This window comes from Canis lupus, chromosome 14 (assembly GCF_003254725.2).
Source record: "Canis lupus dingo isolate Sandy chromosome 14, ASM325472v2, whole genome shotgun sequence".
Classification (NCBI taxonomy): Eukaryota; Metazoa; Chordata; class Mammalia; order Carnivora; family Canidae; genus Canis; species Canis lupus.
In genome coordinates this window covers 43,570,452-43,585,542 of record NC_064256.1, presented here as the reverse complement: position 1 = coordinate 43,585,542, position 15,091 = coordinate 43,570,452, and the positions used below count along the sequence as shown (strand labels likewise).

The window sequence follows — 15,091 nt, the reverse complement described above, 5'->3', positions numbered from 1 at the left end:
CACTCCCACCCACCCTCATTCAGGGTTCCAGATACAGGGAGTTACCCATTCCCCTCCCCCACCTCTTCCTGCTAGGGTTCCTTCAGCTGAGAATGTTCTCCCCACCTCCCCATTCATCCATCCCCCAGCTCTCACCTGCCATCAAGCGCCTGCTTGTCCGTAAGCCTCGCTCAGGGGTTTCAGCCTAGCTTCTCATCGGAATTGCCTGGGGAGCCTTTAAAACTCATGACTACAGCGGACCACGGTTCTGATTTAATTGGTTTGGATTGTGGCTTGGGTAAATTTTTCTAAAAGCTCCTGATGATTCTGATGTGCAGCCAGGTTTAAGAACCAAGGATCTAGTTTGAATACCACCTTTTCCATGAATCGTTGCCCACCTTCCCCACAGAGAACTCCTTTCTTCCTGTCTGGAGCATCACCTGGGGGTGAGGCCCCCCAACTCAGCACTGGCCTGCCCCCTCCTGGGAGGGTGTGCATCCTGATATCCATCTTGCTCATGCTTCTTTGAGGGCACCCCTGTGGCCAGGCCCTCATGCCCTCCCCCAACCCAGGGTTCCCCAAATCACTGTGCAATTAACCTGCATGCAGCTCACCAGGCCTGGTCCCCACCCCACCTCTACTCTTCCCTCCTGGATGCTTCTCATTGCTCAACACCAAGTACATCAGAGACTTGCAATGCAGGAACAAAAGGAACAATTCCTGGGGCTGGGAGGCAGGACACCTCAGCCTCACGCCCACTCCCACCCCCATGTGGCCTAACAAGTCATTGCCCCCAGGGCTCCCCTTGTCCCATCCCTGAGACCAGAGGCTTGGACCAGATATTCTTTTGGTCTCCTGCAACTGTGTACCCACCTGGGCCCCCTGCTTCAGCTTCCCTGGGTGACAGGGCCTAGAATCCACTTTCGGCTTCAGTTAGGGCTGAGCCAGAGCCTGCCCTGGAGGGAAAGGCCAGCCTGGCCAGGAGCAGCTTCATTACCAGTTAATGTTCACTGACTGCACAGGGAGCTCAGCCCGGAGGGACCATTACATTTAACTGGGCTGCCGATTAATCAAGGATTTAAACAGATGGTGCTCAGAAGAGCTCCTCATAAATGAGGAGGATCCAGAGGGAAAAGTAGAGCCCTCTAGTCTGGGCAGAGAGCCCCACCCTCCAGCAACATAGGCACAGGTGAGGCTCCAAAGCCTCCAGGGATGCCCCCAGCCCCGAATCCCCAGGCCCTCTTCTGCCCCGTGGGCCTGCATCCCATCTGCACCACGAGTGCAGAGAGGAGTCGGCAGGAGAGGGCTACACAGACCCCTGGATCCCAGCCAGGAGCCATCCCATGCCCTCGGGACACTTGGAAAAGGTGGGAGGAATTGGGGGTTGTCTCTGGGATTGGGGGTGTTCCAGGCATCTAATGGGGAGAGCTATGACTGCTGAGTGTCCTGCTGTGCATGGCCCCATACAACACCAGGAGGCAGCACCCCCCACTACATCACTGCTAACAGCAGCCCCAGGAAAAGCTCTGTACCCAGCAGGCGTAGGAGTGGGGTTCCTGCTGTAGCCTCATTCCCTGGCTTCTGGCAGAGCGAGTAGAAGAAGAGGGGAATGACCCCACACTGCCTGCTTTGGGTTGACCAGGTGCTCTCCGGCTCAGCCACTGGCAACAGCTGTGTCCCTGCTGCCACCAAGCCCAGGCTGCTTGCTAATAAGCTCACTAACAGCCGCTCCTCAGGGCAGACACCAGCCCGATCCCAGCCCCCGTGGGATCAGAGGCGGCCACATCCAGCCACCCAGAACTGCCTCCTCCAGAGTGAGATATCCTGGGCAGGCTGTCCCCGAGGAAGGCCACCCCGGGGCCACTGCCCAGAGCAGATCCAGGACTCCCATCACCCCAGAGGGTTTTCGGAAGGGCCCAGGCACCTATACCCTCCACCACCCTATACAAAATGGCCAGAGGCTGGGACACCAGTTTCTGAAGGCTGGCCTGGATGTGCTGGGGACGCCATGACCTCCACGCCACCCTACTCACCTGAGAAGGAGTCGTTCAAGCCCAACAGGTCATTGGCCCTCTGGATCTTCTCCAGGCACATGGCTTGCTCCTTCTTGAAGATGCAGTCAGAGTGCATGGTGGTGGCCTGCGAGGGACACACAGGATGGACAGGAGGAGCAAGCAGGAGGCTCACCTGCAAGCCCTGCTACCTAAGCCCCCGGGGAAGTGTGTGGGGGCTTGGGGGGGCAGAAGCGGGAAGAAGATAGTGCCAGAAAGATTTCAGGGCCAGCAGGGGCCCTGACTCCACTTTGCCATGGATACCACAGGGGCTCTTGTCCTTCCCTAGTTCAACGTGCGGCCTTCACTGGATTCCACCCCTCCCTGGGTCTCCGTTTCCACGTGTTTAATAATAGTAGCAAACACACGCACAGCATTGTGCTACTGTGTGCACGCATTACTCTGTCACATACATACACCGTCTAAGAGCTCTAGAAAGTGGGTACTGGGCTCATTCTCCATCTGACAGACGTGAACCTAAACACGGAGACATTAAGTAACTTTCTCAAAGTCACACAGCTTAGAGACTGTACAGCCAGGATCCGAACCTAGGCAGTCTGGCTCTAGAGGCCATGAGGCTACTACTACTGGACTTCGGGGGAGGAGCAAGGAGGGGATGGGAGAGAGAAGGGGCTAGGAGAGCTCATCCTCTCTCTCCTCTGGGGGCTCAGGAAGGAGGTGCACCCCCAGTGGCTGTGGGCAAATGAGCAGTGGTTGCATTCAGTGGGACCTACTACTGCTCCCATTCACTCCTGCCCCCACGTTACAAAAGCGGAAACCAAGACTCATTAAGATCAAATGTTCCTGCCCAAGGTCACACAACCAGTTAGTGGCAGGTGTGGATTTAAGCCCATGTGTTGCTACCATGACAGCTGTGTTCTAATGCTGTCACTTTCAAGTAAAACCCTGGGGCAGGGATGGTTCCTCAAGGGGTGCCCACAAGTACGGAGGCAGGCACAGGCATCTGAGCTGCTAAGGACAGTGCTGAGGGATCCGATCTAGTTTTGACTATTCACAGCTGTGCAGGCTTCCAGGGAGAGGGCTGAGCTTCTCTGGGGTCATGAGTAAGGCCATTATGGAGACAGGACTGGCATCCAGGCCTCTGAAGACAGCTGCATCGACTGCTGGTCTAAATTCCCAGGTTGAGGGGCAGAGGCCAAGGCCTAGGAACCCTCCTCCCCCACCCTTCCCTTCTTAGGGAAGACGCATTAGCAAAGAGCAAGCTTCTGAGCTCTAACCTGGCCGAGACTTATGGGCTAGGGATTGGGATCAAAAAGCTTTCTGCAGCTGTAACTAAGGCCCCTGCATACAGTCGAGCAGGTTGTACACTGCACAACTCTAAAGGTTGCCACATCTGCTTCATCATAATACATTAGTAAATTGTGTCATAATTTCTAGGCAAGTCAGTACAAGATCTTGAAGAAGGGGTACCCTTTGTACCTCACACAAAGGTACTGAATGGCTCGGTGGGGGTTCAGGCAGAGATAACAGCCAGCTGACCCGAGCTTGGCGAAGGACACACAACAGACACAGGTTCTCTGGGGTGTGAGCTCAGGTGAGCCTGGGGCTCCAGTTGGTCATGGAGGGGAGGGTCCTGGGCCCTTACCACAGGCAGCAGGAGGAAAGCAGCCAGGGAGGCCTGCAAGATGCTGGCCATGACGCTTCTCAATCCGGAAGGAGACTCAGGGCAGCACTGCTTGCCTCCCACTCAGAGCAGCCACTGGTTAACCCCAAGGTGTCTACGGCCTAGAGAGAAAGGAAAGCATGAGTCCTGCGGGTCCCGCGGCAGAGGAGGGGCACCTGACACCCTCCTCACCTGCAGCAAGGCTCTGGCCTACAAGGGTAAGCCCCTCCCTGCCGTTGTCTATGCCTTCTTTATTCTTCTATCAAACAGGCATTTCCTGAGCACTTACACAGTGCTGGGCAGTGGGGATGCGGTGGGGAACACACGGGCTCAGGCCCCCATCAGACCACCAGAAGGGTCTGCATGGCTTCTCCTCTGTAGCAAACAACTGTGTCCCCATATCTCCCTCCACTGCCACAGAGTCCTAGCTGGCACAAGCATGCCCACCTCAAGAGGACATTTCTTAGTCCCTTCTGCTCGCAGGTGTGGGCCTGTGATGAAGTTCCCACCTACAGAATATGGGTGGGAGTGACATGCATCACTTCTGTACCATGTGTCCCTCAGGCAGCACACACTCCCCGCTTCTGCTCTTTCACCCTTCCTAAGTGCTAGACCTGGCTGTGACAGTGCCACCAAGGCAACACCCATGGAGTGGAGAGTAACAAACACACCAAAGGGAACCAAATCCCAGTGAGCACCCCACCAGCCTGGAAGGCCTGCCTCGCTCCGGACCACTACATAAGAAAGAACTGCGCTTCTACTACGCGCTCACCACTTCATGCCAGCTGCCGAGCCCCGCCTGCTAACAGACGTAACCTTTCACCCTCTCTCAGGCCACCTGGGCTGCAGGACAAAGCCTCCACCACCGTGACATACAAGACAGTGACTGCCAAAGAGCATGCTCCAAGTGGGGAGGTCCTGGTGGGGACCAGACCGAGTAAAGGGAGCCCAATGGGGAGGATGTGCAAGCCCTGGCACATTCCCAGGGGTAGAGCCTGGTCTGCTTCTAAAATCGATCATTAATGTGTATTCCCTTCAACCCAGCAATTCCACATCTGGGTCTTTATCGAGAAATATTTGCACTGGTCAAGGGGGAAGAAAAAAAAGCATATGCAACCATATTCACTGCAGCATCACCTAAAATAGCATCAACAGCAGAAAATGAAGCAACAAAGCATCCATCAAGCAGGCACTGTTAATAGGCCCCGGCAGCCATGCAAGGAAATACCACACGGTAATTTAAAAAATAGTATTTTTATTACTATTAAATTATTATTAAAACGATTCAGTAGGTCGGTGTCAGGGCCACCACCATAGGTGCCTGATTCAGAGACCCATGGAGGGCTGCATCCCAACCATTAGTCTCTGCATAACCCCCTCGGGGGGCAGAGCTGCCATTACCCTGGTTCCTCTGCGCCCCTGGCTCTCTGCCTACCCACGTGTCCTCCCCCTCTCTCCTAGCTTCTCCAAGCTCAATCTGGTGACAAGCAAGGACCCAAAAAAGAGGAAAAAAATGTGCCGCAGGAAAGCTCAACAAAAGGGGTCCTATCTTATCCACCTGTTGCTCTATCCACCGAGGGCCCACTCAGAAACACTGAGGGAGGCTTCGGGTATCCCCAAGAAATGCTCGGAGAAGTCCAAGGCGTCCTGAGGATGCCAGTGCAGGATCTCCCCTGTGGGGCAGGAAGGACTGGGCAGGCTGGGGAAACACTGGCCCCAGCATCCCTGGGCACCCCTAGGACCAGCTGGGCTGGACTCCCAGGCTTTGATTTTTATACCCACTCCCAGGACCCTCCACATGACACCCCACCTGGACTGGTCATGCATGTCTTAGCCAAGAGGGAGGTGACTCCCCATCTCAGCACCCTCCAAGCCAGCAGGACCTGGACAAGAGCCAGAGAAGGGAAATGGGTGCACAGCCTGTGTCACTAAATGGACACAGTGCTCCTTCCTCAGAGGCCACCTCCCTCATACTCCCAGCAAGGCGCCACCATAAACAGGACCAGCTGCTATTTGTCTCTTGGGGGGGGGGGGGGCGGGGAGACCTCTGCCCTGGGACACAGAGCATGGCTCCTGGAGGAGGACACCTGACAAGAGCACTTAGAAATGACATCAAGAGCTCCGGGCTCTCAGCGACACTCTGAGATGGCAACAGCACTACCTGCCTCCCTCAGGACGGGGTCCCCCAAATGGAGACTTGCTGCCCCGTCCCCAAGCCCCAACCCCGGTCCGAAGATGTGCTCTGACCTCTTAGCCCACACTCAGCTCGGACCACCCATCAGAATCACTGAGGGGCATTTAAAAATATCCCTGCCCAACTGAGTCAGTGTCTCCGGGGCTGAGGCCCCGAAGATCAACGCCGGTTCTGGCTCTCCAGGTAACGCTCACATAGGGTAGGATTTTAAGGTGCCTGTTTTGACCTTTATTAGAACTGAGAGGGCTGGACCGGAAGAGCAAGCAACTCCCACAACTCTGGGTGCTCTAGGGGCAAGTGGGCGGCAGCACGCAAGCAGAGAATGGATTTGTGTTTGAGAGCTCGCTGGTTTTTGATGATATCCTCTCTCTCTCTCTCTCTCTCTCTCTCACACACACACACACACACACACACACACACACAGAAGCAGGTCCACAGAGAAGAGCGTAAACACATGTCAACCCCACAGAGACAAAGAGAGACATCCATCCCCAGGGCACCCACTTGAGGCATCAGTACACTGCCACGCACGAGATACCCAAAGGTGAAGATTCCTTCAGGGGCTGACAGGCAAATCCCCGCGCATTTGCACACGCACACGCTCTCCCTCACAGAAATGCAGAAGCACACCCAGGACACAGCGTAAAGGTAGGTACAGATGCAAGCACCCAGCAGGGCAGAGGCTCACGTACATTTACCAGATCCTGGATCTACAGGAGTAACACGCACACATGAGTACGCAAAGGCATTCAGATGCACAGAGGCAATTAGATATATTTGGATCCTGGCACAGATGCTCACACACACATACGCACACGCTCGCACACTCCCAGGGGCACGCCGGACTTGCAGGGTGCTCCTGCCCGCTCTCCGCAGGCCAGCGCCTCGGCACTGATTAGAAACCAGCCGGAGCCGAGGCCCCACAGGCCCCACCATCCCCCAGCTCTGCTTTGTCACTAGGCTGCTCAGGCAATGATGTGAAGCAGCCCAGTGACGCAGGGTGGAGGGGCTGGGGTGCTCTCATCACAGGGCCTCATCTGGATCTGGACCCGGCTTCCCCATTCCCACTCTCGCCCTCTTTTCTTTTAATTGAGATATAACTGACACACGTAGCATTCTATTAGTCCCAGGTACGCGACGTAACGAGTGGATGTTCATCTGTGCCATCGCCACGGTTAAGTCTCGTTCACATCGTCACCACACAGATGTAACATTTCTCTTGTGATGAGAACTCTTAAGATCTAATCGTTCTTAGCCCACTAGTGTCCTCTCCCCACCCCTCCCCAGGCCACCCCCTGCCCAACCGGACTCCCCAGTGAGAGAGAGAGTGTGGGAGAGCTCCAGGGCCTTGATCTCCCCCATGCCCCCCACCCCCAGCTGGGGACCTCAGGGATCATCTTCTCTAGCTTCTCCAAGATGACAGTGTCCCCAGCCCCTTCTGGCATTTCTGCCCCTCATCCGCCCCCCATCCACGCCCTCACACCTCCCTGCACCCTTATTGGACTACGCTCAGAGTTTACAGTTGGAGGCCACTTGCCCCAAACCTGCTCCTCTTGTGGGCCACATGCATGGTGCCCCTGCCCCCTGAGATCCCGCCCCCTGAGATGTGTCCCTCCCCGACACCTGCCAGTCCTGTCAGCTGCTCCTCCTCCCCCACCCCATCCTGGCCACCTCCCCTCTGCACTCCCCCAACCTGCCAGGGACCATGGCACAGGACAAGGCTAGGCCTGGCCACTGTGGTCTGGGGTGGGACTCTCCCCTCCCTGAGGATGAACACTGGACTCTTTCGGCCCCGCCACACAGCTGGCTCAGGACAAGCGGGTCACCGATATTCCAGGCTCGCTCTCTCGGGTGCAGGCTCTGCTGGGGCAACTGGCTTCTGCAACTGATCTGAGAACAATTAAACCCTACTCCCTGGCATTTATGGTGGCGGACGTGGGGACCACTTTGCTAGAGTTTTAAGACTTAGGACTTCAGGAAAATCAGGTTTTCTGTGCCTCGATTTGACTGTAAAATGGAAATAATAGTAATACTATCTCAGAAATACTACGGTGAGACACCAAATTCATGTAAGTAAACTACAGAGTCTATCGCATAGCCTGGTTCCAACAGTAGGGCCACACTGGTATTAACCGTCACTAATTTCTTACTACCTGTGTTCAGGTTTTTGCACTTCTCGCTGTCACCTCTATCCCCATAGCCCTGTGTCACTTGCAAAATGGGAGCAGCAGGGCTGCTACACCTTTATTTGCTAATGACTAACATTTATTAAACGCCCAGTATGTGCGAGGGACTCTTCCAAGCAATCAATTTGCATTAACTCATTTCACCTGCCCCAAACCTTAAAGTAGTTGCTAGCATTATCCTTATTCTATAGCTAAGGTGACTAAGGCACAGAGAAACTAAGTGACTTCTCCAAAGTCACACAGCAAATATGCAGTAGAGCTGGGAGGGAACCCAAGCTGGCTGGTTCCAAAGCTCGAACACTCCATCCTACACTCCTGCCATTCTCCGTCTTTGGCAAAGGGAAGATCAGCGCAGAATGCACTGTATGTTGTTCGTGATCCTTCCCACACCTTTAGGGGATTGGTCAGCTCCCCCCTGCACGTATTTCTACATCTGAAATATCTTCCTTAGGAAGAGTTCATTATAGACACACCATTTCACACCAGAGACGGGCTTTAAAGGCCATCTTTCATTACTACGGTGCTCCCTGTGGGGAAACTGAGCCCAGAGAGGGTGAGATTCTTCCCAAGGTCACACAGCAGAGAGTACTGGAGCCCTGCCTGGCGGGAATGCACGTGTGACAGGTATGTGGTCTACAGGGGAGTCTGCTCCCCCGTCCACACTCGGGAGGCCCTCTTCGGGCCCCACCAGCGTGGTGGACTGACAGCAACCAACGGGAACAGACTGGAGCAGCCGCCGCGTGCTCGGTGAGCCACTGCGCCAAGCACACAGGAAGAGAGTGTCATCAGTCAGCACACGGGAGCCAGCGGTGACTCACCGGGCTCCCCACTTTCCCCATGGGAGTGGGAGGGGACTCAGAGACCCTGCAGCCACTCCCCGCTGCCCCACGACTGCACCTGCAGGACCCTTTCTGCTGCACTCCGGCTGAGGGTGGCCCAGCTCCGGGGACCGGGCGCCCACCCCGCTCAGCGGCTGGCCCAGGGCCCTCAGGGAAAAGCTCTGATTTCCTTCCACCATGTCCTTCGGGGCCAGCCCTTGCCTTCTACACACCCCCACGGTGGGAGGGCAGCACCTCACCCACCTGCTCCATTGGGCCACACAGATCTAGGCCCTTCTTCTGCCCTCATGGGGCTGGGGCCCATCTGGGCTACCCACTACTGAACTCCCCTGGCTGCTCAGCACCCCTCCCTTCACCTCACCGGGCACTGCCAAGCCTGACACGAGACAGCTGACCCACAGGAAGTGGATCACTGGCCTCCCTTGCTCACCACATACTCCCTTTTTTAGTGCACCTGAGCAGGATCTGCCCCCCACTTCCTTTTCTCCCTCCCAGGGCAGGAAACCAGGAAGGGAAGACCAAAGGATAAAAATGTTACCTACCCCGACACCCTGCCCCCACCCCCCATGCCAAGTTCACCCTTCAAAGGGAGGAAACTACACTCGCTTCTGGAGAAGGAACAGGGAACCTCTAAAGCCTCTTTCCTCCTCAGTAGGGTCAGAGCTGATGAGGGCCACAGCCCGATGCCTGGGTAATGGGCATCCTCTCGATTGCAGGGCATCCTCTCGATTAATCATTACTGTTGATGCTCCTCTGGGTGTTCAAACCTTCCCCTTTCAGAGCCTGGCCTCTGAGGTCCTGTGCACAGTAAGTGACACAACCCAGGTCCCTGGAAGGGTCCCCCACGATCCCACCCACACCCTCCACTTGACACGTGGGAAACCTGGGCTCAGGGCAGGGAAGGGCTGGGCTGGAACGCACACATGCACATTGGGAGTGTTATCCCATCTCACTTACGAGGGTGTGAGGCCCCAAGGAACCAGGAGACTTTCCCAAAGTCACGCTGCAAAGCCCTTCCACACTGAGGAGTCCAGGCACATCTGCTGTCCTGGAAGGGATGCTGGAAGTTCTCTGCCAGGGAGAGACCCACCCCCCACGAAGTGGGATTGAGAGGGGAGGAGAGGGGGAGGAGGAAGCAGAAGATAATAATGGGGGTGGAGGGAGAGTCCGGATAGCAGGCAGGGGCCCGGTGGAAGGCAGTGGGAGGCGTGGAGGGAGAGGGTGGCCAGGGAGGGAATGGAAGCCAGGAGCAGACCCCTGTTTGTTGACAGTCCAGGGAGCACCTCCCAGGCAGGGAGGGACTATGAGTGCCTCTCTATCTGCCTTTCCTTGTCACCCCCCCAGGCCCTCCTGAGTGGGCATGAGCCCCTGGAAGGGGGAGCCAGCTCTGATTCGCACATGACCCCAGCATACAGTGGGAGCCCAGAGACCTCCCCAGGGATCTCTGACAAGTGCCTGGAGAATGGGCTTGGGAGGGTGACTGGGGGTGCTCAGGGGCTCAGCAAGATGTCAGGGGGGTGGGAGGTTGATGCCAGTCTGCGGGTGCTGGAGACACTGCAGCCTTGGTCCCTGGGATAAGACAGGCGCACTGAAGGCCCCTAAGCTGGGGAGTGAAGTGAGAAGCTTCCCACTGAGGCAATACTCAGACGGCTGGCAAGCCGAGCAGAAGGGGAAAAACCCACATGGAGGCCATTCTCCGGATTCAGGGTGGAGGTGATGGAGGGGAATCCCTGGGCAGGGAATGGAAGGAAGGGAACAGAATCCAGAGACTCATGGAAAAGGGGAGAGGAAGGACTCCCTGGCCCACCTCGGGGCAAATGGCAGGAAGGAAATGTCAAAAGGGAACAGGAGGGAGGGGAAGAAACCAAAGGCAAGACCTGGTTCACTACACAGCCTTCAATCAGAAGCTGGGCCGTGTGGAGGAGCCTACAAAGGAGCTTTTTTTTTCCTCCGCCAAGCCTTTGCAGTGCCCATTTGTCGGGGGGAGAAGGGGAAGGTTGAGGATGGTGAAGGCAACGTATGGCACTGGATGGAGAGCATCCAGGTATCCTCAAGGTCAAGCCCACCTCCCATCACCACCTCTAGGAAGCCCGCCCTGGCTGCCTCTACCTCCACTGATTTCACCCTTGTCTGAGAACCATCAGCCCTAGATAAGGAGACCCTCCCTCCTGCCTGGGCCATTTCAGGTCTCATCCTGCTCACTGTGAGCTTCAAATCTTGTTGGAAACATGGGGCTTGTCCAGGTGTCACTGCATCTCCCTCCTGGTAGAGGCGGGCAGGGACCCGGACACAGAGGGTCAATGGAAAAGGGGACTCAGGACCTATGTGGTGAGCTAAAGCGACACACCATCATTTCATCTTCATGAATGCTGTCTCCAGGTGTCCTTAGATTTATCACACGTACACAGCAAAGACCTGTCTGGGGTGCGGTGCTGAGGCCGGGCAGGGAGCCTCTCCTGGCACTGACCCATTAAGCAGATGGACACTCGGGGCTCCAGGCAGAGTGGAGGGAAGCATCCACGGCCCCCTAGGGCAGCTCGGCCTCCCAGGACTAAGCCCTTCCTCCTTTAATCTTTTAAATCACTTTTCTTCTCTGACCTTAGGCCAGAGGTTGGCAAACACTTCCAGCAGGTCCGAGCCAGCCTGTCCCCTATTTTTGTACAGCCAGGGAGCCAAGAAGGGTTTGTACATTTTTAAATGGTCAGGAAAAATTAAGACTCACATTTCATGGCACATAAAAAATTGTATGAAATTCAAATTTCAGCATCCCTAAGCAGAGTTTATCAGAACACAGCCACGCTCATCTGTTTACGTGTCACCTACGGTTGCTTTTCTGCTACAACAGCAGAACGAAGCAGCTGCCACAGGGTGCACGGCCAGCGAAGCCTATTTACTATCTAGCCCCTTCCCGAAAAAGTTTGTCAACCCTCAGTCTAATCTCATGCAACACGTGCACTTTCTCCATTTGATTCCGTGTGCATCCAGACTTTCATTAAGGAAGACTTTTGTGATCTTCCTGTGGCCAATGTCCGAGTCCCCAGGTATGCAAGATCTGTGTGAGACAGTGTGTCCCAAAGTCCATATGTCTTTCTGCTGTTGCATGTCCTGCCCCAGCCCGGTGACAGGTGTCACTGGAAACCTACATGCCTCCTAGGCAGTGTGTCACTACCTCTTTGTGTGTCACTGTGGGGGTGGCTGTCACCATGTGCCTCTGACGGCATCCAGGGCTTAGTACAAATGTCGCCGCCAAGGAGTTTCTAAGCCTGTATGTTGCCAGGCAGCTGGACCACTAGGCCCAGCACGTTCAGTCCCTGGACTCAGATTGCTCTGTCCAGGGGCGGCCAAGGTTTCCCACGCCTTTGGCCCTACCAGGGTAGAGAGCCCCCAACAGCCCTATCTGGGGCATCAGACCTCTGCTCACATACCTCCTAAGACAGAAACTCACTGTCACCCCCAGGTACTGGCTCCATGCTGGGTGGCTCTCAGGGAAGTGAGGCCTTCCTGGCACTGAGCTGGGCTCCCGCTCTGCGCTTGGCACACCTTGGTTCTGCCCTCTGGCAGACAGCACAAAGTGTCCTCCACTTAACTGGTGCCAGCCCTTGGTCAGTGAAGACTTCATCCCTGGGAGGATAGAGACCCAGGACACTCAATCTGAGGCCACCTCCCTAGGAAGAAAGCCACCTTGTGGCCTTAGCTCCTGTTTTTCCTAGCCCCTTAGCTGCACATACTGATTTGTAAATACCTTTTTTTTTTTTTTTAATTTATGATAGTCACACAGAGAGAGAGAGAGAGAGGCAGAGACACAGGCAGAGGGTGCAGGCTCCATACACCGGGAGCCCGACGTGGGATTTGATCCCGGGTCTCCAGGATCGTGCCCTGGGCCAAAGGCAGGCGCCAAACCGCTGCGCCACCCAGGGATCCCTGTAAATACCTATTTTATGTGTTTGTGTATTCAACACAAATTGAGGAGTGTCCCAAAGTAGAAGAGTGACAGGGAGGGGTGGCCACATAAAAAAAAGGGGGGGGGGGCGAGGGGGTCCCAAAGTGTTTCTCCAATCAACCTCCTGCCAGCCTGAACTTTACACAAAAGAGGACTTTAATGGATGTTCAGCCTGGTTAGTCCTCAGAATGCAGGGAAGGGTCCCTCGAGAGGCTCCCCACTGACACCTGTCCTCACTGCACACAGGGACAAACAGACTAGAGGGAGCCGGGCCCAGATACAGACCCACCAATGAATCATCCATAGAGGAAGGGACCAGGACTGCATCCCTGGTCACCCTACCCACCTGTTGATGGATTGGTTGGAAGATTTGGCCAAGAGCCCACCCCCGTGTGTTGTTTCCAATGGGTATGTTCCAATTTCGGTTTGTATCCAGACTGGCACCTCTGCTTGCCCTCCCCAAGGTCAGCGGGGAGCAGGAGCCCCAGATTCAGCTGGGGACTCTGCCAACCCCACCCTCAGCCAGCACCGAACTGAGATTGGGGTCTCCTGAGAAAATCTGGGTGCTGCTGCCCACCCCCAAGCTCATAAATAGTTTTTCATCCCATTCACTAGTTCACATCCACTCAAAGCCTCGAGCCTGACCTGATGCTTGTCTCTCTCTGCCTAACAGCAGTCCCAAGGCAAGTGACCCTCCACTGATGGTGTGTAGCCCCATCCCACTCCCCAGGCACCCCACACACTGGGCTGTGCAACAGAAAAGCTAACTGCTGTGTGTTTCCTTCCTTTCTTTCTCTTTTTTTTTTTTTTTTTCTCTCTTTTTTAGCGGGGAGAGGGGATGCTTTGTGGGACGCTATAGGGCCAGGGTAAAGTCAGGGACACTGACCACACTAAAAGCGTAGAAATGGTCTGGAGAATTCGCAGGGGCCCACCAGCCCTCCCCCAGCGGCTTCCAAAAGGGGCCTGAACTCCTTCCAGTGGTGAGGCTCCGCTCCCCAGCTCCGTGTGACATGCAATCAGCTTCTGGCCAGGCTCCCTCCTGAGCGGCTAGCTTCACCCCCTCCCCGGCCCTGGCCTCTTCGGAGGCCCTCAAAGAGCCAACGTCCCGCCCAGGATGTGGCCCCCGCCTCCCGCAGCTGCAGCAGGAGCCTGTGCCTTTAAGGCGGCCGGCAGGGGTCTCGGGCTGGCCCTCTTGGGCCCAGGGAGGCCGGAGCTCCCCCCCCCCCCCCCCGGGCCCCCTTAGGGCGTCTCCTGCGAGACCACCACCCGCGCCCAGGCGTCAAGACCCCATCCCCTCTGCGCCGCGGGAAACCGAGAGACGACGCTTCTTTTGGACAATCCCGAATGTGTCACTATGGGGGGGGCATTCTAGGCTGGCCCCTGCCCCCACCCCCCCTGCACGGCGCCTGCCCACCCCTCAGCCCCCCTGGGGACTGCGGTAGCCAGCAGCCAGGGCCCCTCCAGCGCTGCCTTCCCCATCCGCGTAGGCGCGTCCGTCTGCCTTGGGAGTAGGGAGACGGGTCCCTCTGGGTCCCCCTGGGTCCCTCGGTCTGGGTCCCCCTGGGTCCCCCTGGGTCCCCCCGGCCGCAGTGCCGGTCCTGCCCCAGGTTCTCCCTCTGGCGCGGGGAGGGGCTGCAGGGAGCTGCTGCCCCAGGTACTACCCCAGATAGGGGGGGGGGGGGTCGGGCTGTCGCGCAGGAAGGGAGCAGCAGCGGGAGGGGCCGCGGGGGTCGCCGAGGGGAGGAAGGGGCCGCTGCCCCCCGCGGGGACGAGGGTTCTGCATCGGGAGGGGCGGCCGGGCGGCCCTTACCTGCTCGCACCGGGCCTCGCGGCGGGCTGCGGGCTGCGGGCTGCGGGCTGCGGGCTGCGGGCGGACTCCGGCGGGAGGCCCGGGCTGGAGCGAGGGCGCCGAGGAGCGCGCGCCGAGCCCGGGTCCCCGCGTCCGCGTGTCCGCCGGCGGCCGGTGTCCGGGCCCCTGCGCCGCGGCGTGTGCGTGTGCGTGTGCGCACGCGGGGACCGCGCTCGCCGGAGCTGGAGCCGCCGCCGCCGCCAGTCACCGCCCGGGCCCGGGCGCGGCGCCCCCGCCCGCCCCCCGCGCCCCCGCGCCCCCCGCGCCCCGCGCCCCGCGCCCCGCGGGCTCGGTCCTGCGGGAGAGGCGCCGCCAAGCCAGGCCGGGCCGGAGCGAGGCGAGCGACCACCGCCTCCGCCGCGCTCCTCGCAGGGTGGGGTGCGGGTGGGGGTGTGGACCAATGGGCGCCCGGGGGAGGGGTTAGCGGGG

The 15,091-nt window shown here is 57.5% G+C and overlaps 1 protein-coding gene across 5 annotated transcripts in view; it reads right to left on the bottom strand.

Annotated features, from left to right (window-relative positions):
- Positions 1-14,772, bottom strand: part of ADCYAP1R1 (ADCYAP receptor type I) — a 58,318-nt gene extending 43,546 nt beyond the window's left edge. For 4 of the 5 annotated variants that reach the window (XM_025464541.3, XM_025464539.3, XM_025464542.3 and 1 more), the window contains exons 1-3: positions 14,624-14,772; positions 3,637-3,776; positions 2,013-2,118 (exon numbers count right to left, since the gene is read on the bottom strand). In XM_025464541.3, coding sequence (XP_025320326.1) covers positions 2,013-2,118; positions 3,637-3,687 — 157 coding nt within the window. In that variant the 5' untranslated portion in view covers positions 3,688-3,776; positions 14,624-14,772. Of the gene's footprint in view, positions 1-2,012; positions 2,119-3,636; positions 3,777-9,830; positions 9,945-14,623 lie in introns of those variants that run through there. The other variant, XM_049093773.1, reaches the window with a different exon arrangement.
- Between the last annotated feature and the right edge of the window lie 319 nt (positions 14,773-15,091).